Consider the following 24,425-nt stretch of genomic DNA (forward strand, 5'->3'; position numbering starts at 1 on the left):
AATAATATTAAATAAATAATGAAATATGTATTATTAAAAAAATTAAAGAAGGAAAGAAAAACAATATTATTAAAGAAAAAGAAAAGAAATATTATTAAAAAAATAAATAAAATATATTATAAATGATCATATTATTTTTAAAGTTCTACTTAAACAATTAGATTAGAAAGTAATACATAAAAAACCGAGTAATAATATAGTTGTACTAAAAGATTTATTGATGAGACGATGTTCCACAAGGAAAAGGAAAAGGCAAAGAAAAATCTGGATAAAAAATGAATTGAGATTTTGAATGTTCAGTTCATTTTTTTATGTTATTTGTGGTAGGATTTGAAATTATTTTGTATGTATGGACACATAATGTTTTTAACTTTTGTGATATATGAAAATGTTAGATATATGCACAATAGGCTTAGTATTATGTTGTGTGTATATATAGTAGAGCTGTAAAAATGGGTTGGAACCCGCGAGCCAACCCAGCTCACAAGGTGTCGGGCCGACCGTGTTGGGTTGAATTTTTTTTACAAATTTCAATACAGGTTGATTTTTGACTCGACTCATCTAGAATCCGGTTCTCCCGGGATGGCTCACCAACCTGCAAATAAAAGGATCACACAAGTGTTTCTTATTTTTTTTATTAAGTTGGGTTTTACATTTGGGTCATGTTAATGTTGTTTTATCCAACACATAAATAATTTGTATTTTTTTATTTTGGTTTGTATTTGGATTGTATTAAAGTTTATTTAGATTTTAATTAGAATTACAATTTAGTTTTGACTGAAAAAAAAAAAATAAAAATATTTTTTTTAATTAAGTGAACCTGTGAGCCAACCCGTTTAACCCGCCAACCCGTGGTGGGTCTAGGTTCGAAATTTTTTTACTCGCTAAAAAGTGAGTCGGGTTGGGTTTGCTCACTAAATCATCAACCCGTGGTGGGTCGAGCCGGATCGGACTGGATTACCCGTTTTGACAGTTCTAATATATAGGTTCAGATAACCCAATTATCTCATTAATTTAATATATTTTTGCTTATAAAAAAATGGTCACAAATTTCTTTTTAATTATTTTCTGATAAGATTTTATTTGTTTTTTTTACATATTTGTTTTCTCAATAAAATTCACTTTTTCCAGTAAAAATTCTAACTCTTGATCTCCATTCTACTACACCTTTTAAAGGAAAAAAAAAAACTCATTAATTACTCAATTTCACAACTTTTTTTATCAAATATAGAAAAGTTAATTAAGAGTTCAATAAGTCGCGTAAAAATAACATGACTAGACTTTTTCAATCAAATGAGAGTATACAAACAAAATATTACGTCTTATGGTACACTTAATCATTGATTTAATTTCTGAAGGTTTGGAATCATAAGAATAGTCAGTCAAATTATTCTTCAAAATTATAACATAAAAGGGAGGTTTCTCAACGTGTATTATCCATTAATAACTATTTACATGTCATCTGTGCAATACGAAACTGTCGTATATAAGAATCAGTCCAAAGTTATGGTTGAAAGTCTGAAATCATCGCTTCTTTTTTAGTTTTCTATTCTCTAATAGAAAATGATATATCATATATCAATCAGAAAAAGAAATCATAAAGGAAACATAAATGTTCAGAGGTTCTTGCAAGTGAAATAATATGTATGATTTTGTAAAATAATAAAACTTGTATTTTCTTAAACATGCAGTTAGCGGTCTATTAAGGAGGCTGCAAGACTGAATTTTTCCACATTAGTGCGTTGATGAAACTTGTGGATTTCATGAACATTTTTAATGGTATCATAAGCAAAGTTTCGTTCAAATTAGGCATTGAATGGTTAATTAAATAGAGGAAATGGATACTCTACCCATCATTCTGGATATGATGCAGAAATGTCTTATGAATTATAGGGTTGGATGCATTGCATCTCTTTGCATGTGTGACGCAAAAAGCCATTAATAATGTGGTTAGTCATTTTTTACCAGCCTAATAATTTATTCTGAACTTATAATGAGCCATATATGGACACAGTCAACAAAAATAGTATATTGCATCTTCAACTTTATTTTATTTTTTATGAAGCTAACTTCAACTCATTAGTTACTAATCAATATGGAATCAATTTTCATTACGCAATCTTACAAATTTTGATTCAATGAACGGTAGAAAGCTTTTTATACCGTGTATTTTAATGTCTATGTAAGTTTAAAACAAATTGAAATTTGTAACTATATTTCGTGAACATATTTTTATACTGCCATTTCATTGTATGTAATCACGTAATGAAATAAATTTTATTATTATATTAACAACTTTATAAAATTAGTAATTTAATATGACAGTTTTTAATAATATTTTTTTAAAATTAAGTTTCTCACCAATTCATAATGATATTGTTTCACGGAGTATCATCACTAATGGATTTGGAACGATAGATATTTTGTACTTGTATGAGAAGTATTCTAATCCCTAAATTACTATTATATTTTATATTTTTATTTTTTAAATTGTTATTATTTGTTTAAAATTCTAAGAAGAAATATAACATATGAACTTTCAGTGTAGTCCTTTCTGCTACATTAAGAATCAAGCAGATAAAATAATCGTTTTAGGCTTAAAATATAAAATATTAATTTTTTGTTTTAGGTACTAATATTTTTTATTAAATTAATTATAAAATTATGTTTAAGAAAGAAAAAGGTCTCAAACAATTTTTTATTAAATTAATTATAAAATTATGTTTAAGAAAAAAATGACTTAATTTTCCTAATACTAATATGTCTCTATTAAATTAATTATAATTGTATTTTTAAAAATAAAATTTAATTAAATTATTATTAGAGTGTCTTTGTTTTTCTTTTTAGGATTTTGGTAATCTCATGCTTTTTGTGTAACAATATTTTTAATTTTGTTTTTGGTTATTTTTTTTTCTACTTTGATTTTATTCTATTTGTTAAATTTGTAAAAGATTAAAAATACATTTTTTATGTCTAGTTTTGTTTTTCAGTATTTTTTATTTATCGGTTTTAAGAAATTTTTTATGTATATTTTGACGAGAAGATGAAAATTTTGCTTAGATTGAATATAGAACTATTAATTAGATTAAAGTTCACTATTAAACAAACTCATATTTTCTGTCAATTTTATTTTGAAATTTTTTTCGTATGAAATACTTACAAATTTTGTTGTGAAAAAAAATTTGCAATAAATTGTTACTAATTTTCTTGCAAAATATTTTGTATAAAACACTTTTCGTAACAAATTTTGTAGAAAATACTTGCAATTACTTTCCAATTAAAATTCTTAGAAAAAGTTTTTTCCTGCAAATTATTTTAACAAATTTGCAAGAAAAAATTCATATAATACGAGAATTTCTAGTAGTTTATGGTAGTTATAGATAATGGTGATATAAAATCTCATTTTTAAATTTATTTTAAGTCTTCAAAAATATTTTATACCTTATAGACACAGTTTATAGTGGAATGCCGCCTGCTGCAGACAGATAATCCCGCGGTTTTGATGTGGCAATTTCTTACCTTTTAAGAGGCTCACAACCCGAGCGACCATGTTCCGGTCGTGACACCCAAGTAACCGAACGACCACATTGGTAACGACCCAATTTATCTGTGGATTTTTGTCATAAATATGTCGTACAAGAATCAAATAACTACAAATTAATGTAAAACATGTCAGTAAAAGTTTAAAAAATAATTGGGCCGTGATTATGAAAACCCTAATCACAGACTCATGTCAAACACTATAAATATGACTCCAAGGTAAGTTGCTAAGAACTTTTACTTCGCATTTATTACAACATTATTTACATTCATCTGAACGGACTTGAACTGACTTAAGCATCGGAACATTATCAACAGGTATCCCAATTATCTGGACAACTGAACGAGAGAGAAAGAAAGCAGATCGAACGGGATAAACTAAACTGTAACGAGAAGAGAGTGAAAAGAAATTGAGTGTTTTATATAGGTGCTAAATCCCTATATCCGGAACAATTGAATAAAACTCTTTTTTATCATTATGAATTTGAAATTAACAATTCTTATTTCTTCAATTTAATCGAATGTGATATATTTTCCACAGAAATGATAAAAATATTGCGGGGTGCTACCGTTTGTGGAGACAACACGCAATATTAACATAGTATGTGACACCTTATCAGCAAGAAGAGTGTAACGGAGACTGGACTGTCGGGCTTATACCAATAGTTTAGGAAACAAGAGACTGGGCTGTCGGGATTAAACATACTTGTGTGGATTTTCTTGCAGAATATGGGGCATCTTGCTAATTCAAATCCTCCCACCATTGCTCTAGCATGGCCAAATCTGGGTTTTATAAAATTTCTTTATGTTGGTAATGACTTTAAGCCTTAAATGAAATCTTGAGATATAAAAATAAAATGATAATTTTTTTTTATCTTAATGACATTTTTTACATTAGGAATCAAATACAATTATTAAGATATAAATATAAAGATGTCTCACAAATAATATGACTATGTAGGATTTATAATGACTTTTAAAATGAAAATGACTTAAGACAATATTCTTTTACTATATTTGAAGTTTTGATTTTAGATGTTTATTCATGGTCAATTTATTTATTTTATATGACATAAAAATGATCAATGAATTCTCAAATGTTAATTATAATGACTTGAAATATATAACTAATAGAAAAAGCATATGCTCTTTCATTTATCTTCATTAAAAAGAAAATCCCCCATTTGAATTATTTTATTACCAAACTACACAGGAGGAAAAATGCTAAATGATGAGGGTAGTCTGACCTTTCCACAAATTTTCCATTTTCAATTTTTTTTATTCTCAACTGAAAATGTTTTAATATTATATTTTAAATTGGATTATATATATATATATATATATATGACAATAATTTTTTATAATAATTTAATAATAGTATATTTCACCAAATAAAATGTATATAATGGATACATGGTAACTTTATTTTCTAATAAGAACTTTCCTATATTTTAATGGATAGAAGTTTTTAACAAAACTATTGTTTCCATCCTCTCATTCTCATAAATATCTAATTGAATATATTCCTACTATTATTTTAATATGTTTTAATTTAAATTAAAAGTTTCTGAATTAATTGAGTATAAATGATATTTAATTTTTTAAATTAGATACACAAACGTAATTTCTCGTTTTATACTTCTTGATCAAGATTAAAACACCTTCAATTTTTATCAGATGATTTAAAAAATTATATTAATTTTTTTCTTAATTTATAATTTATTTTTAAGACATATTTTATTATTTTTACTATTTTCTATTTAAGATTCATTTATTAGTATACTTATTTAATATTTATATAGTTGTAATTTATTTATTGATATTTGTTTTGGAATATTTCAAAGCTACAAACTCCCCGACACTGATGCCATCTGTGTCTTTTGCTTGGAGCATGTCAGAAGCACTTGCTTATTTATACCTAGAGTCAGGACTTCTTGGTTCAAGCTATCTACTTACAACTCAAATCACTGTTGTTTGTGAATTTGAATCATGATCACCCCTGTGGTTCGACGCATTTCAGAATACTTGGTGAAACCACGTGGTTTAACCCAAGTCTCAAACCAAACATGCAATTTAACATCCTGGGATATTGCTATGTTGTCTATGCACTATATCCAGAAAGGTCTGCTATTCAAGAAGCCTGCAACCCTACTTGATGAACATGCTTTCATACAAAATCTGTTGGAGAACCTCAAACACTCTCTTTCTCTTACCCTCTTCCATTTTTATCCATTGTCTGGTCGCCTTGTCACCCACAAAACCCAAAACCCTCCCACTTATACTGTTTCTGTTGATTGTAACAACAGCGATGGAGCTAGATTCATTTATGCAACTCTTGATATGACCATAGCTGATATCCTCTCCCCCATTGATGTCCCACACATTGTTCAATCACTCTTTGACCACCACAAAGCAGTTAACCATGACGGTCACTCCATGCCGCTCTTGTCCATCCAGGTCACTGAACTAGTCGACGGTGTTTTCGTAGGTTGTTCCATGAATCACGCTGTCTGTGATGGCACTTCTTATTGGAATTTCATCAATACATGGTCTCAGATATTCCAAGCTCAACCCCAAGCCGATGAATATGACGTTCCCATTCTGCACCAACCTATTCACAACCGCTGGTTTCCAAGTGATTGCACTCCACCAATCAATCTTCCTTTCAAACATCATAACGAGTTCATCAGCAGGTTTGAAGCACCCTTGCTGAGAGAGAGATTCTTCCACTTTTCAGCAGAGTCTATAGCAAAACTGAAAGCAAGGGCAAACTCAGAGTCCAACGATAGTAATACCTCCAAAATCTCTTCATTCCAGTCATTATCAGCACTGGTGTGGAGATCAATAACTCGTGCATGCTCTCTACCGTATGAACAAAAAACAAGATGTAGGTTAGCTGCAAACAATAGATCAAGAATGGAACCGCCTCTTCCACACGAATACTTTGGAAACTCAATTCATAAGGTGAGTGCAGAAACGAGAGTTGGGGAATTACTTGAGAATGATCTTGGATGGGCTGCATTGAAGTTGCACTCTGCTGTTACAAGGCACAATGACAGAGAGGTGTTGCAATCAGTCCAAGAGTGGTTACAGTCTCCGGTGATCTACCAACTTGGTCAGCCCATGGAGGCGTTCGTTGTGATGATTAGTAGCTCGCCCAGGTTCAACATGTATGGGAATGAGTTTGGAATGGAGAAAGCAGTGGCAGTTAGAAGTGGGTATGCCAATAAATTTCATGGGAAGGTGATATCATATCCAGGACGTGAAGGAGGGGGAAGCATCGATTTGGAACTCTGCCTTTTGCCACATGCAATGTGCTCTCTCGAATCAGATGAGGAGTTTATGAATTCTGTTTCAATTTCCACTACCTTATACTAGCTACTATGCTATAATCTTCACACTGTTTCGTTCCTGAATAAGTCAGATATTACTTGTATGGGTTAAATGATGTCTTATGCTAGTTTGCTAAGTTTCCAGTGTTTCACGTTTCAACGTATGAAATGTGATTATGTGTACGTCGTTTTATGTTAAAATTTCTTGGATTGATGTCTTGCACTAGTTTAATAAGGTTTTCAAGCAAGTGTTTGATAGTTAACAACTCAAATATGATTATTTGTATGTCATTTATGTTAAGTGAAGTGATAATATATAGGCTTTTTTGTATTTAGGGGTCGATTTAAATTCAAATTTGTAAAAATGAGTTTGTTGAATTTTTTTTTGCAAAATAGGGTCAAGTCGTCGTGGCGGAGGACGACATTAAAGGTGAAGTCGTCCTCCACCGTGCCGGTTTCTTTTTTATTTTTTTTTTCAAAAAGCGAAATCATGCTCTCAGAAGCCGTTTCTATTTATTTTAAAAGTGAAATCGTTCTTGAGCCTGACGACTTCACTTTTTGGTTTTTTTTTTTTTTTACATTCAGCTTTATATATATATATATATATATATATATATATATATATATATATATATATTCTTTTTTTAATTATATATTATTTAGTTTTTTTTTACTCATTTGTTGTCTTTATAATATACTTATTCGACCAGTGCTTTACCCTCTTTAAATGAGAACAATTGTATCATAATTTAAGATACATGAATCAACCTAATGAAAATATGACACTTAATAATGAATTTTTCATTTATCGTTTTTGCAAACATTTCATCCTATCCAAATCTAAATTTTTCCAAAACGATTTTCATTTGAGGTTATGGTCGATGGAATCTGAAATTCTGTTTCCCTGTTTAGAGGGTATGATTTAAACAGCATATTTTTCTCATGGAAATTCACAAACCTTTTCGTTTTATTTTATGAGTGCTGAAAATTTCATTAATGGCTACGAAGTGAAGCAAAATGGAAGAAGAAGAATACATTATATGGTTATGGCATGGCAAGTACATTACTAAATATCATGAAGAAGGTGACAATGTATTTAAAAAAAACTAAATAATATATAATTAAAAATATATAAATATAAAGCTGAATGTAAAAAAAAAAAACCAAAAAGTGAAGTCGTCATACCCAAAGACGACTTTACTTTTAAAATAAATAAAAACCGGCTTCTGAGAGCACGATTTTGCTTTTTGGAAGAAAAAAAAAGAAACCGGCACGGTGGATGACGACTTCACCTTTAATGTGGTTTTCCACCACGACGACTTGACCCTATTTTGCAAAAAAAAATTCAACAGACCCATTCTTACAAATTTGAATTTAAAACGACCCCTAAATAAAAAAAGCCTAATATATATTATTGAAAGTGATGATATATGCAAATATTTTGGACTCAAGAATAATAGTTTCTTTAATTATTTATTTAAAGCTTAGAATCACATAATTTATTTTGTTACACTTTAACATTATCTACTTTTTGTATGCAAACAATTTCAAATAACTTTAGATTCTATTTAAAATAAAAAACATAATTAATAGTAACCTATAGGTGTTCTTGAGATGAGGATGATGATGTGTATTATCTTTCACTTTTATTTGTTTCCATTTTACATTTTAGTCTTCTTATAACTGTCAAAATGGGTTAGAACCTGCGAGCTAACCCGGCTTATCACAGGTTCGGGCCGGGTTGGGTTGAAATTTTTGTATAAATTTTTACGGATTGATTTTTGACCCAGCTCATTTAGAATCCGGCTCATCCGGATTGAACCCGTGGTGAGCCGGATTGGCTCACCAACCCGCAGATAAAAGGGTCACACAAGTATTTTTATTTTTTTTATTAAGTTGAATTTTACATTTCGGTCATGTTAAGTTGTTTTTTTATCCAACACATAAATAATTTGTATTTCTTTTATTTTGGTTTGTATTTAGATTGTATTAAAGTTTATTTAGATTTTAATTAGAATTACAATTTAGTTTTGACTGAAAAAAAAAATAAAAAATTAATATTTTTTTTAATTAAGTGAACCCGTGAGCCAACCCGTTTAACCCGCTAACCTGTGGTGGGCCGAGCCGGGTTCGAATTTTTTTGCCTCGCTAAAAAGTAAGTCAGGTTAGGTTGGCTCACTAAATCATCAACTCGTGATGGATCGAGTCGAGTTGGACCGGGTTACCCGTTTTGACAGCTCTAAATCTTCTTACTTACACTATTATCACGTTTTAAATCATATGGGTAAAGAATTTTTATCTTTTAGCTCTCACTTTTAAAAAGGTTTTAGTATTGACCGAAACCAAAAATTTTGAAAGAGTAAAAGTTTAAAACAATTTTGAGTATTTAACATAAAATTATATATATATATATATATATATATATATATATATATATATATATATTAAAAATAAGTTCAATAATGCTGAGATCTCTTTAAATCCTTAAATTTGTTTTAAGTATAATTTAATATTACAAAAAAAAATCAAATAAAATTTATACTTACTTATATATTTTATATTCAGTTATTATTTATAATTAATGTATTATCTCTAAGAGATCTCAAATGAAACGAAAAGGATTTTTACGTCCAAAATTTTAGGAATTTAACAAAAATAAAGAAAATATTAGTGTTGTTTTCAGTTTTTGTGATAGAGTTAGATAATTTACATTCGCATGACAAAAAATTTGAACGCTTTCAATGTCGTCTATTTTTTTTTTCTTTAAGATTATTATTATTATTATGTTTTCAATTTTTTGTTGTTTTTATAAAGAATGGTCTTTATAATGTACGGGTATTTTTTTTTAATTATATTTAGTATTTAATAGTAAAAATTAATCAATATTGAATTACATAAATATTTTCAATTGATTTCAGTTTTCGAGACTATGTTAATGTGTAACCACTTGAAGATGTGCTTCAATGCTTGTAACGCCTTCTAACATATCTACCTAATATAACACACAAAGATAACCTATAAGGAAAACAAGAAAACCATAATGTAACACCGCATCTCATAGGTAATTTTTTTAGTATAATATAATAACAATAATACTACTTACAAATTTATTTTTCGTTTACAGTTTTTTTACTTAATCTAACAATATTATTTCTTTTATTTACTCATCCTTTTTACACAACAAACTAAATACTCATAATAAAATAAACCAAAATACATTCACAAACTAAACCTTAAAACATATTAAATTTACCATTAAAATCCAAAATTACAAAATGGACACATATTTAACAATTATTAAATGTACTTAACAAAGTAACAACAGAATAGTATGTTATTAAATAGATGGTTAAATAATTGATTAAAAAGTTATTAAATACGGCGCTAAATTAATTGTTTATAAATAAATTCTTTATTTGCGTAAATTGTTACAGAAAATATTAAAGAATTTATTACTCAGTTTAAATTAATTTAATGCTGATAAAAAAATTAATTTAATTTAATATTTTAAAATAAATTAGTGTTTTTTTTATCTAATTTATTTTCTTATTTTAATATATATTAGTAAATAATTCATTATAAAAGAGTTTTCATAATGAATCAAACAAATTATTACAAAATTTTTACAACAACCAAACAAATTATTAATTAATTTATTACACAATTTTCTTTCATACTTGTTAACAGTCATTTTTTTATTAAACTTATTTTCTTGTACAAAAGTTTATTAAATTTTTTAAAGTCATGAAACTAACAAAATAAAGGGGGAAATTATTTATGTCCACGACTTCTCCTTTAAACATAAAAATAAAGAACTATCTTTTCTAATATGTGACTTCATCCAATTACCTTTATATTAATTAAAATTTTATTTACTAAATACAAATTTTTGGATTTCACAACTTTTATTATTAATTTCTAGTGTAATTTAAAGTCTAATTTGCTAGACATGATTTTTTTTTTAATGTGAAGTCCTGCATTCAAAACACGACTTATCTACCGTAAATTTTAAAATTCTTTCCATTTTTATAATTTCAAGATAAAATGGCACCATAATAATTAAAACCCTATCTTATTTGTAGAACCTTCTATATTTATAAATCATTCCCGTCCTTTTTCAACATTTTTAATCAATTTTTTGCAGATTTTCACCTACAACAATTAGATAGTGCTCTCTAATTACTAGAAAAGATAACTAGGAATCAATAAATAATTATTGATTTAGAATTTTGGAAATTAATTAAAAAGTTATTTTGGCGTGAAAAAATAAATTTGACCAGCTTTAAGTTGATTAAAAAATAGTGAGTGTTCTTTGAAAGAAACGATATAAATATAGGTGTGTTGCGGGTTGCACAATTGTTGAAGGAAAGATTGTTGCAGGTGAGATCAATTGTCTCATGGTAGAAGCCAAGTGAGACGGGTCACAATCGAATGGTAGCACTTAGGCTTGTGTTACACTCTTAAATAGAAAAAGTTACGTTCTGACTAATAGCTATAACTTTTGGCCACGTGGTAAACGCTCGATCATACTAATTGATATTAGAGCCAAGGTCATGAGGCCAAGTGGTAAGCGCTCTATCATACCAATTAGTATCAGAGCCAAGATCACGAGGCCAAGTGGTAAGCGCTCGACTATGATGCACCGATACTTCAACTTGGGTCACGTATCCGTGTCCGACACATACCTGTATCTGATACTTTAGGATACTTTATCGGTACATATTAATGAAGTATCTAGTTTATAAAGTCGTAGTACATTACAAGAAAATTTTAGTGATAAAAAATAATACTCACTATATATAGTGACCAATTTAAAAAATAAATATTATTGGCAACTAAAATAGTTCCAAAAAATTATAATTGGTTTTTAAATTGATAATTAAAATAGTTTATATTATTAATTAGTTTCTAAATCTGTCACTATTAGCTACCAAAGTTTTGACTACCAAAACAATTTATTTCTAAATTGGTCATTAACATTAGCCCATTAGCCGCCAAGGTCTTGACTACCAAAATAATTAGTCTCTAAGTAGAAAATTGGTGTCTAACATATTTTTTATTACTAAAATTGATCATTTTCTTGTAATCGTACTTTAATGATGACAATAATTTATATTTTTTATGTTGACAACTTTAGTACATATAGTTTTAATTTGGACTCATACAATAACAATTATATATTTATTATGTTTTTAAGAATTATTATATATTTTGTAATATTCAATATATCACGTATCCATCACGTATCGTATCTTATTATTGTTAGAAATAAATGTATCGATGTATCATATACATGTCGTATTCGATACGTATTGTATCCGTGCATCATAGGCGTTCAATCATATCAATTGTATTAGAACCAAGGACATGAGTTCGATTCTTGATGGGCTTAAATAAAATTAATTTTCACAATTTAATAAATAATTTTGTATTAAAAAAAGTTCAAAAGATTAATTTTAAATAAAAACTTCATTTTTAAATTTGTTTTAAGCCTTTCAAATTCTTAAGTTGTCTGAAGCTATATTGGTCTTTTGAGAGAAAATTTACTAAATAGACATACTAATGAGACCTAAATTAAATTTATATAAAGAATTAACAATATTTCTAACCCAATTTTTTTTTCTTTTTTACTTTTCTTTAGCAAGAAAACAGAAATTTCCGTGGTATGAGTTTTATTCATTAGTACTATTTACAGTGTGATCTGGGACAAAACACAACTATAGTAATACAATAACAGTGGGTCCAAAAGTTGTGATGTGTATGTCATATATCATACGTATAGATTCCTTTTACACCGACGTGCAATTTTTTAATTGAAGAGAAAAAATGGTGTAGGTGAAACTTTTTTAGCAGTCTATTGAGGAGGCTGAAAGGGTATTTTCCTTATTGGTGCGTAAATGGAAGTTGGGGATTGTTATAAACATTTTTTTATGGTATCATAAGCAAAGTTTTGTTGAAATAGCTATCGAATGGTTAAATTAAGAAGAATAGATGAATACTCCACCATACCCATCTCCCAAATTGATGCTGAAACAATGACAAATTACAGCATTTCATGTGCTAGTGGCATCTCTTTGCATGTGACAGAAAAAGCCATTGTTTTTAGCCATCTTTTGACCAGAATAATAAGATATTATGAACTTCTGAGTCGTATTCGGACACAGTCAACCAACATAATATATCGTTAGGAATTTAAGTGTGAGTCTAAGTCTCACATTGATCAGAATTGAAAAAGTAGAGCACCATATAAGGATCAAAGCTCATAAACCCATCGCCTTAAGATTTTGGGTTGAGAGTGATGTCAGTGTCTTATGTGGTTAAGCTCAGATCTTATTGGTGTTGTTCTCCTTAATGAAACCTCCTGTGTAAAATCTGACATATATCATATCTTCAACTTGATTTTTTACAACACTCAAACTCATTATTTACTAATCAATATGAAGTCACTTTATCCACATTTTCCCTACAGCTATCTGTTTTTCTTCACTCAAGCTTATTTTTAGCTATTTCTTCTATTCATATTTGAGCATCCGTTTTCATCAAATCCTATCTTTTAAACTTAACCCTTGTTAATACAATTTTGAGTCAAGGTAACCTTTCTGAACTATAAATTTGAACGTCCATGTACGTTTAAAAATAATATTCATTGCTTGGATTTGAGATTGAAGGTACCAATTACATCAAAGCCATTATTAAAATTATTTTACGACACTTTTCTTTTAAAACTATTTTTCTCAACTAAACATGTCTATTTTCATTTTACGACACTTTTTTTTACAACAAAAATTAATCGTCGTATTTTTTTCTCTTCGATTAGTCGTTCAATTACAAAATATTGTAATGAAGCTCTTAACTTATAAAAGAATTCTCAAATTTCAATTGATAACTACAAATAACTAATATGAAAATACACGCTGTATCTTCGTTAAAGCGAAATCTTTTTCCAATAATTTGATTTGATTAGCAAAAACCAAACTATAAAGGAGGAAAATGCAAAAATGTGTGCGTTACCCTAATGTTTACGTCACATTACCAGGATTGCTATAGCTAATATAAATATAATAAACTACAGAAAATAAGAAAATTTATTACTTTATTTAGGCTTAGATAATTTATTATATAGTGTAAGATTATAAAACTCAACCCATCTTTGTGTTTGACATATATATTTCATTTTTTAATATTATTTAATGTCTTTTGAATTAAAAATATTATTTAACATAAATATTTTTTTTTATTAAAAATAGCTACTAAAATGGTTGAGTTTAAATATGGAAAAAGTTAGGGGACACTACTGTTTTGTTTTGACACCCGTGTAACAACAGTAAAAACTATTGATGTATTAAGTTATTCAATTTAAATATACATTAAATGATTAAATACAAAAGTAATAAAGTAAGTGGTTGGATGAGAATGGAATGTTAAGACATCAGAATCCTTGAAACATAGGAGTAAAGAATTCTAAACTGTATTCTAGTGGGGTCACATTCTAGCAAAACTCAAAAATGCATTTGGTTCCTTTATGTTAATGGGTAGAAGTTTCCTAGGAAAACTTAAAAACTTGTTTTTATTTAACTCATTCCTCTCTATTACCTGTAAATACATATTCATAACACTTATTTATGATTACTCTGCAACACATACAGATCGAAACTTGTGTGTAAACTTGAATCATGGTTACTCCTGTCGTTCGACGCATTTCAGAATGCTTCGTCAAACCAAATGATTTAACCCAAGTTTCAAACCAAATATGCAATTTAACACCTTGGGATATTTCTATGTTGTCTGTGCACTATATTCAGAAGGGTCTACTCTTCAAGAAGCCTGCAACCCTTGTTGATGAACACGATTTCATACAAAATCTGTTGGAGAAGCTCAAACACTCTCTTTCTCTCACCCTCTCTCATTTCTATCCATTGTCTGGTCGCCTTGTTACCCACAAAACCCAAAACCCTCCCTCTTATACTGTTTCTGTCGATTGCAAGAACAGTGATGGAGCTAGATTCATTTATGCAACTCTTGATGTCACCATATCTGAACTACTCTCCCCAGTAGACACCCCACCCATTTTTCACTCATTCTTTGACCACCACAAAGCAGTCAACCATGACGGTCACACCATGCCGCTCTTGTCCATCCAAGTCACTGAATTGGTCGATGGTGTTTTCATAGGTGGTTCCATGAATCACTCTGTGGGTGATGGCACATCGTATTGGAACTTCTTCAATACATGGTCTGAGATCTTTGAAGCACAATCTCAAGGCCAAGAATATGATGTTCCAATTTTGCGCCAACCTATTCACAACCGCTGGTTTCCAAATGATTGCAGTCCACCGATCAATCTTCCTTTCAAACATCACGACGAGTTTATCAGCAGGTATGAAGCGCCCTTGGTGAGAGAGAGAATCTTCCACTTTTCGGCAGAGTCTATAGGAAAACTGAAAGCAAGGGCAAACTCAGAGTCCAACAGTGAAACCACGAAAATCTCTTCGTTCCAGTCATTATCAGCACTTGTTTGGAGATCCATAATTCGAGCATGCTCCCTAGCATATGAGCAAAAAACACGTTTCAACTTAACTGCAAACAATCGGGGAAGAATGGAGCCGCCTCTGGCTGATGAATACTTTGGAAACTCGGTTGATAAGTTGAGTGCGGAAACGACAGTGGGGGAGTTACTTGAGAATGATCTAGGATGGGCTGCAGAGAAGTTGAACCATGCTGTTACAAGGCACAACGACAGAAAGGTGTTGCAATTAGTCCAGGAGTGGTTACAGTGTCCGGTGATCAAGAAAACTAGTCAGCCTTTGGAGCCGTACGTTGTGCTGATAAGTAGCTCACCAAGGTTCAACATGTATGGGAGTGAGTTTGGAATGGGGAAAGCAGTGGCAGTGAGAAGTGGATATGCCAACAAATTTGATGGGAAAGTGACATCATTTCCAGGTCGTGAAGGAGGGGGAAGCATCGACTTAGAAATCTGCCTTTTACCGCATATAATGACCTCTCTTGAGTCAGACATGGAGTTTATGAATGCAGTTTCGGTTTCCAATTCCTTATGCTAGTTTCCTAATTTCCCACTGTTTCACAAATATTATCTCATTTCCAAAGCTAAAATATATATTCTGAGGGTGTGAAGTATTCATTTTCAAAGCAATATTAATATTATTGAAAGGGATCGTCCTTGTGAAGCTTAAATCAATAAGAATCGGATTGACTTCTCTTTTCATAATCATTGTGTATATTTTATGGCATCAGTAAGATATATATTCACCATGATCATTTTTTTTTCCCAGATGATTTTTTATTTTATTTTGTAGTCTTACAGTAGTTTTGTAATAGTCAATCATATTTTTCCCAGATGATACCAATCTTTTTTGACTCGATCAACAATCTACCAAAAATAATAACCGGATCCTTCTTGAACCCTAATTCTACTACGATAACCATGAATTTTTTTTGGAAAATGATTTTTGGATCACTAAATTTTCATAACTTTAAAATAATTTTATATTTTTATATTTTTATTTTATTTTTTTATATTTTAAAATCACTTAAAATATGTTATTTCAGATTATAAAAAAATTGTCAAAATTTTCTTAAAATATGTTACTTCAGATTATAAAAAAATTGTCAAAATTTTCTAGTTAAAATATCATTGTTTTTTTTATTAGTTCAATAAAATTTTCTAACATAATAAAAAGTAAAAATTAAGAAAATTTAAGAGTGAAAAAAACCCAGCCCATCAAAGCAACTGGAGTGATATATATAAATTTTATTTAATTTTTTCATTTTGTTTATTCATATATTTTTCCTACTCGATGCATATCGATCCCGCATTTATTTTCCGTCACTTTATTTCTCTTGTCTTTATTTTTGGTTACTAATTCAAACAAACCATGAAGGTGGTCAACATGATGGGCGTATTAGGAAACTAGGACAGCAGGGGATCAAACACAGTAACAGCACTGATGAACTCCTGGTCTGATTCCAAAGCACTCATTATGTGTGGCAGAAGGCAAACTTCCAAATCAATGCTTCCTCCTCCTTCACGCCCTGGGTATGCCGACACCTTCCCATCAAATTTGTTTGCGTAGCCACTTCTAGCAGCCACCGCTTTCCCCATTCCGAATTCACACCCATACATGTTGAACCTGGGCGAACTACCCATCATCAAGCTGTACGGGTCAAAGTAACGACCCATTTGAATTATGAAAGGAGAACCTAACCACCCTTCCAGAAATTCTACCACCACTCTATCGGTAAGCTCTGCAACAGCCACATGCAACTTCCCTGCTGCCCATCCTATACCATTCTCAAGCAATTCCCCTGTTGTCGTTTCTGCACTCACTGCATGAACGCAGTTTCCAAAGTATTCTTCTACCACAGGCGGCTTCATTCTTGGTCGATTGTTGGCGGCTAATCTGCAAGTTGTTTTCTGCTCAGACGGTGGGGAGCGCGCACGAGTTATCGATCTCCAAACAAGTGCTGATAGTGACTGGAATGAAGAGATTGTTGTGGTATTGGATTCTGAGTTGGCCTTTGCTTTCAGTTTCGCGATAGACTCTGCTGAAAAGTGGAAAAATCTCTCTCTCAGCAGGGGCGTTTCAGATCTCCAAATAAACTCCTCATGATGTTTGAAAGGAAGAGAGATTGGTGGACTACAATTATGTGGAAACCAGCGATTGTGAATGGGTTGGCGTGAGATGGGAACATCGTATTCATGGTTTTCAGCTTCGGATTGTGCTTGAAAGATCTGAGACCATGTATTGAAGAAATTCCAATACGCAGTGCCATCACCGACAGAGTGATTCATTGAACAACCTATGAAAACACCATCGACCAATTCAGTGACTTGGATGGACAAGAGCGGCATGGAGTGACCGTCATGGTTGACTGCTTTGTGGTGGTCAAAGAATGATTGAACAATGGGTGGGACGTCAACGGGGGAGAGGATATCAGCTATAGTCATATCCAGAGTTGCATGAATGAATCTAGCTCCATCACTGTTCTTGCAATCAACAGAAACAGTACAAGAGGGAGGGTTTTGGGTTTTGTGAGTGACAAAACGACCAGACAATGGATAAAAATGGGAGAGGGTAAGAGAAAGAGAGTGTTTGAGGTTGTCCAACAGATTTTGTATGAAATCATGATCATGAACAAGGTTTGCAGGTTTCTTGAAGAGAAGACCCTTCTGGATATAGTTTGTAGAAAGCATAATAATATCCCAAGGAGTTAAATTGCAGATTTGGTTGCAGAGTTGAGGCTTCACAAAGCATTCTGAAATGCGTCGAACGGCGGGGGTACTCATTATGCAGTGTTTGTGTTTCTTTCCTTTGTTGAGTTCTGAAACAGGACATACCGAAGAATCTATTATATAGATGTTAAATAAATATTAAATAAATAATAAATAAAGCAGTCATTTGCCACCTGCGTTTGACTTGTATCAATTACCATGGAGTTCCGGGAAAATAAGTATAAAAATGTTAAGAATATTTGTTTAGTACTTTTCTTATTTATATTAAATAAATATTAAATACTCTCTTATATAGATATTAAATAAATAATAAATAAAGCAGTCAATTGCGACCTGCGCTTGACTTGTATCAATTACCATGAAGTTCCGCCGAAAATAAGTATAAAAATGTTAAGAATATTTGTTTAGCACTTTTCTTATTTATATTAGTTTTTAGAAAAGTTATAAATTTTGAAAATATCTTTCGTCAAAAACATATTAAGATTAAGATATTATAAATGTTCAATATTCTGCCATATTTTATTTTATACATAAAAAACATAAATAAATAAAAAATACATTTTTATATATAACAAATGTTTTATATTTTAATATTTTTCAAAAATCCTGAAATCTTTATAAAAAATAATGAATAATTGTAATTATTATTATTATAACGGTTGGATTGACTTAGATTGCTAAATAAAATAAGATGAACTAATAAATAAGTTAAAAAATAATTTAATCCCATCTAGATTATTTATACTTTTAAAAATAGTGGGAAATTGAAAAGGCTGCTTTTGAGGAAAAAATTATGAAGAGAAAATTATAAAGTTGAAAAGGAGGGAAAAAATGTGAAGAGAAATTATAGAGAATGCGGTAGAAGATATCTCCGTAGAAAGGAATGAATCAATGTGAAAAGAATTGGTTTGTTACGATATAGTCAATTATTTTAAGAAAATTTTCTTTTTTTAAACAGTAACCAATTCTATTTTGGATACTGATTATATCATGCTAAAGTAAGTGTGCTGTATTATATTCTAGTTTTGCATGATATTTGTTTTGTTTTTTATTTTGTTTTATGTGGTAAATTTTTTATTGTTTATGTGTTCATTTGGTATCAGGCGTCTTTTTCTATTTGGGGCTCGATTTTAACTTAAATTTTTAAAAATAAATTCGTTTAATTTTTTTCTTTAAATAGGATCAAAGTTGTTAAGATGAAAAAGTAAAGTCGTCTTTCATCCAATCAACTTTTATGTTTTATTTTTTCAAAAACTGAAATTGTATCATGAGAAGCCAATTTCTACTAACGTAAAAAGTGAATTATCTTTTTATACAGGACCACTTCACTTTTCAATTTTTTTATTACAGGTTAAAATAAAGACTCATTCAAACAATTAATCAAATTTTGCAGACACGTTAATTATAGATAAGTTTATCTCTCGTTTTTTTTCTCCTTTTCTTTTTCTTCTGGCACTGTTAATTTACGAGAAAAATTAATGGTGCATGTGACGGACAATCAAGCTGCGGCTGGCAGCATAATTTGTATTATTTATTTAACATCTATGCAAAAAGACAATGCTATTTTAACTAAACTTTTACTATTCTTAAATTGTTTTTATAATAATTATAAAAGAATATTTTTTAAAAGGTAAAACGGTTCTCTATGTAGAGAGATCCATTTCTCTTTTAAAGAGCATACACTTGATCTCCAAGATATCTGCAACACGAATCTTGGCTGTGTGCGAGTATCTGCATAATGGGTACTCCGGCGGTACGACGCATTTCAGAATGTTTTGTGAAGCCTCACCCCTCCGACCACTTCTCCGATCAAATCTGCAATTTAACACCTTGGGATATTGCCATGTTGTCTGTGCACTATATTCAGAAGGGTCTACTCTTCAAGAAGCCTGAAACACTTGTTGATGAAAACGAGTTCATACAAAATCTGTTGGAGAAGCTCAAACACTCTCTTTCTCTTACCCTCTCTCATTTCTATCCATTGTCTGGTCGCCTCGTTACCCACAAAACCCAAAACCCTCCCTCTTATACTGTTTCTGTCGATTGCAAGAACAGTGATGGAGCTAGATTCATTTATGCAACTCTTGATGTCACCATATCTGAACTACTCTCCCCAGTAGACACCCCATCCATTTTTCAATCATTCTTTGACCACCACAAAGCAATCAACCATGACGGTCACTCCATGCCGCTCTTGTCCATCCAAATCACTGAATTGGTCGATGGTGTTTTCATAGGCTGTTCCATGAACCATGTTATTGGCGATGGAACTTCTTATTGGAATTTCTTCAATTCATGGTCTCAGATCTTCCAAGCACAGTCTCTCTCACGCCAACCCATTAACAATCGTTGGTTTCCAAATAATTGTATACCACCGATATCTCTTAATTTCAAACATCATGACGAGTTTATAGAGAGATCTGAAAAACCCCTCCTGAGAGAGAGATTTTTTCATTTTTCAGCAGAGTCTATTGCGAAACTGAAAGCAAAGGCCAACTCAGAATCCAATACCACAACAATCTCTTCCTTCCAGTCATTATCAGCACTTGTTTGGAGATCGATAACTCGTGCGCGCTCCATACCGTCTGACCAAAAAACAACTTGCAGATTAGCCGCAACCAGTCGATCAAGAATGGAGCCGGCTCTGCCTGAAGAATACTTTGGAAACTGCCTTCATGCAGTGAATGCAGAAACGACAGCAGGGGAATTGCTTGAGAATGATCTAGGATGGGCAGCGTGGAAGTTGCATGTGGCTGTTAAAAACCTTAACGATAGAGTGGTGTTGCAGTATCTGCAAGAGTGGTTAGATTCTCCTGTGATATATCAAATGGGTCGTTTCTTTGAACCGTATTGTGTGATGATGGGTAGCTCCCCCAGGTTCAATATGTATGGGAGTGAATTTGGAATGGGGAAAGCGGTGGCTGCTAGAAGCGGCTATGCAAATAAATTTGATGGGAAAGTGTCATCATACCCAGGGCGTGAAGGAGGAGGAAGCATTGATTTGGAAGTTTGCCTTTTCCCACATACAATGACTGCCTTGGAATCAGACAAGGAATTCATGAATGCAGTTTCTGAGTTCAATCCCCTGCTGTTCTAGTTCGCTAAATGTGGTGATGCAACCACATCTTCTTTTAATTAATGTAATATCGATTCTGAGTTTTAATAATATAGACAAGTTATTATTCAAACATCTGTTAAATTTATCTCTTCTGTTCACCAAATATAAAAGTGTAAATACAACGATACTTGCTATAAGATCGTAGAAAAGTAATATCCATAGGAAAGATCAACAGAACCAACATAGACAGAGCAGAGGAAGAGCACCAAAGCACATAAAATCCAAATTCTACAGAGAATCCGACAGAGTAACAAGAAATTTTGTACAACAGGACCATTCTAAATTACATTAAATAGCACAACCTACAAAAACATACAGGTCTCGTGAACCCTAATCTGACTCCTTCTGTAGACGTTTTTTCTTGGGCCAGCTGCTTCCTCTTTTTTTCTTACTTCCATGAGATTTCCTTCTTTATATATAAAATATTGAGATATGAACTCATCTTACATAGATCGATACTATTTCAAATTCAAAATCTTAATGATAATAAAAGATTGATATTATTTCAAATTCAAAATCTTAAAATAATAAGTTTACGAGTCTTTATCATTATATAGTGCTTAATTTCTCATTTTTATTTAATATAAAACTTAAACTTATACTTAAATTTCCAACAATCTCCTCTTTCAAAAATGAGTCTCTTCACATTGGTACTTGTCCTCGAGCACAAACATCTCAAGTCACGAGTACTCCTTACTTGTTGATGACTCTTTCACAGCAACCATTTTCGAGCAAGTCTATTAGAATGTAATATCAACAAGTGTCGTATCCACAACAAAAATTATTTCCCAACAAGTCTTTTGGAACGTAATATCAACAAGTGTTGTACCCACAGGAATTTAGCAAGTATATTAGTAGTTTTATTTTTGGGTTTTTGGTTTGTGAGAAAGAGTGCAAGTAAAAATAGATAATAGTAATTAGATAGATTAAGTGTAGTAGGGACTATGAATTGATTTCATCTCATCTTCTTCTACTATACCACTACCATCTTGTTTACATACTATGCAAATCATTCAATGTCTCGGGAGTACTATTTCTATGTAGATCTAAGTTCATCCCTAATATACTAGAACCTAAGGACTTCAAACTCGGTGTGATTCCTCAATCCAAACCAGATAAATAAATGAATCATCAAGTCATCATTAAGCATAAATCAAACCACAAACAATTGAATGAAAGTAAAGATAAATACTCAAGAAGTCGAACTGAATAGAACCAGGATTGATTACATCAAACCTAAACACGAAGGAGTTCAACTACTCATAAAATATTACAATGCAATTTCAACCGCATTTACACATAAGATTTACACTGAGAGCATCTCTCTTGTGCCTCACAAACTTTATTCTATCCTACTACTACATTTTTGGACCTCCATTGAATTCTTGAAATGAGGACCTAAGGTCTTTATTTATAGAAATTTTTGGGCAGTGCTCAACCCAACTTTTGGCGCTCAGCCATGCACTGCCTTAAGTGTTGAGCACATCCTCTTGTGGCTCAACCATGCACCGCCTTAAGTGCTGAGCACATTTTCTCGTGTCTTAGTCATGCACTGCCTTAAGTGCTGAACACATGCTCTTGTGGCTCAGCCATGCAACGCCTAAAGTGTTGAGTACATCTCTCGTCACTCAATCATAAACCGCCTTAAGTGCTTAACACCATTTTGTTGTGGCTGAGCTCCAAAAGTCATATTCTGGATCTTTCCTTGATGTGGAGCTCAACCGTGAATTTTGGGGCTCAGTTGCATCATTTTTAATTCTTCGAGAAATTGCTACAAAATCATAAAAATTCACAAATTTCTTATTTATCTTCTTTTTAGTACCTTATTATGTAATTATAAGCTAAAATTGGTTGTTTACTTACAAAATATGATCAATTAAAGCATCATAAATGTCAAGTTTATATGAAAATGTGATGTATTCTAGACACTTATCACTTGTGCTATCCTTCATCTTAATAGAACACATTTACACAACCCATCGTCAGGAACATTTTCGATACAAGCACTCTTCTGAGCCTGTCACCGCATGAACCTAACTTTTGATACCGGTGGTTAACAAAATTAATAGATAAACAAGTGGAAGCTAAATCAAGTCAAATCTTCCCTAAATAAATATTTTATTAAAAATCACATAATTAAATTAAATCAAAATTAAAACATTTTATTAAAATTATAGAATTAAACTAAAAAAACAAAATTAAATCAGAATCAATTAAAATTATATAGTTATATTCCGAAAATAAAACTTAATAGATTTAATTAAAATTCAAGATTTAATTTTGAATTTATTATATTAAATTTATTACAACATTTTAATAATTTAAAAAAACATAACAAGTGACATCATGATTCATGTCATTAGAGTTGAGTATTTCTTTTTTCAATAGTATATTTTTTTTTACTATCTATACACTTTTGTAAGATATAAAAACAAAAAACAAATTTATTCCTTTATTTATTTTCTCATCTCCTCGTGAAAAGAAGACGTCGCACTAGAGATGATATTGCGAAACAATAAAGAAGAACAGTACAAGATATATATTATTTGCTCTTCAATTAAAATGGAATAACCTTTTGCTAAAATTGTGCTTTATAACACAATTTCATTGAGTTTTCAATTTTTTATTTTATTTTTTAAAATAAATTGTGCTAGTGAGCGCATTTTTAATTTTTATTATTATTCTTTTGTTTATTATCACGTTTTTCATTACTTTTTAATAAAGCCGTACCTATTGACATTATTTTTTTTAATTCGTACCTTGAGACATGTTTTTATGTTTTTTTATTTTTTCTACTTTTATTGAAAAAAGTTATTTTGACATTGTTTTCAATTTTGACCTCCATTTGACACCAAATTTATTAATAAAATATTCTATTAATGTTATAAAAATAAATAAATATATATATATATATATATATATATAAAATATTATAATAAAATAATAATATTTTGAAGCGTTAAATAATAGTAAAAGAAAATTTACAATGGCAAACTACCATTGTCCTTTTATTACCATGTGATCAGTCTTGTCATAGTACAAATGTAACCATAGTTAAGTGTTTCGTGTGCTTTTTATATCCTTGAATTTTATTCAGTGTGTATTATACAAAACCTTTATCTTTCAATAATTTAGTTTCTTGCGTTTCTCTCTGTGATAACTTTTTATAAAGTCATTCGGTTAG

At 30.7% G+C, this 24,425-nt stretch overlaps 4 protein-coding genes across 4 annotated transcripts; 3 read left to right on the forward strand and 1 right to left on the reverse strand.

Annotated features, from left to right (window-relative positions):
* The first annotated feature begins 5,529 nt into the window (after positions 1 to 5,529).
* LOC114195922 (putative acetyltransferase At3g50280) lies at positions 5,530 to 6,978 on the forward strand. Its single transcript, XM_028086371.2, has one exon. It carries the CDS (start codon positions 5,530 to 5,532, stop codon positions 6,916 to 6,918), a length of 1,389 nt encoding a protein of 462 aa, XP_027942172.1. The 3' UTR covers positions 6,919 to 6,978.
* A 7,454-nt stretch (positions 6,979 to 14,432) lies between these two features.
* Positions 14,433 to 16,148, forward strand: LOC114162228 (putative acetyltransferase At3g50280). Its single transcript, XM_028046047.2, has one exon. The coding sequence runs from the start codon at positions 14,546 to 14,548 to the stop codon at positions 15,929 to 15,931; it is 1,386 nt and encodes a 461-aa protein (XP_027901848.1). The 5' UTR covers positions 14,433 to 14,545; the 3' UTR covers positions 15,932 to 16,148.
* Positions 16,149 to 16,505: 357 nt separating this feature from the next.
* LOC114162342 (putative acetyltransferase At3g50280) lies at positions 16,506 to 18,304 on the reverse strand. Its single transcript, XM_028046198.2, has one exon. The coding sequence runs from the start codon at positions 18,175 to 18,177 to the stop codon at positions 16,801 to 16,803; it is 1,377 nt and encodes a 458-aa protein (XP_027901999.1). The 5' UTR covers positions 18,178 to 18,304; the 3' UTR covers positions 16,506 to 16,800.
* A 1,474-nt stretch (positions 18,305 to 19,778) lies between these two features.
* On the forward strand, positions 19,779 to 21,311 carry LOC114162211 (putative acetyltransferase At3g50280). The gene has a single exon (XM_028046026.2). The coding sequence runs from the start codon at positions 19,862 to 19,864 to the stop codon at positions 21,218 to 21,220; it is 1,359 nt and encodes a 452-aa protein (XP_027901827.1). The 5' UTR covers positions 19,779 to 19,861; the 3' UTR covers positions 21,221 to 21,311.
* Positions 21,312 to 24,425: the final 3,114 nt, after the last annotated feature.

The sequence above is a fragment of the Vigna unguiculata genome, chromosome 9, assembly GCF_037176805.1.
Source record: "Vigna unguiculata cultivar grain cowpea cultivar isolate G323 ecotype 2 chromosome 9, ASM3717680v1, whole genome shotgun sequence".
NCBI classification, from domain to species: Eukaryota; Viridiplantae; Streptophyta; class Magnoliopsida; order Fabales; family Fabaceae; genus Vigna; species Vigna unguiculata.

Bases quoted from the DNA above. Each gene is read 5' to 3' on its own strand.
- LOC114162228 (XM_028046047.2), top strand. From the start codon at position 14,546: ATGGTTACTCCTGTCGTTCGACGCATTTCAGAATGCTTCGTCAAACCA.
- LOC114162342 (XM_028046198.2), bottom strand. From the start codon at position 18,177: ATGAGTACCCCCGCCGTTCGACGCATTTCAGAATGCTTTGTGAAGCCT.
- LOC114195922 (XM_028086371.2), top strand. From the start codon at position 5,530: ATGATCACCCCTGTGGTTCGACGCATTTCAGAATACTTGGTGAAACCA.
- LOC114162211 (XM_028046026.2), top strand. From the start codon at position 19,862: ATGGGTACTCCGGCGGTACGACGCATTTCAGAATGTTTTGTGAAGCCT.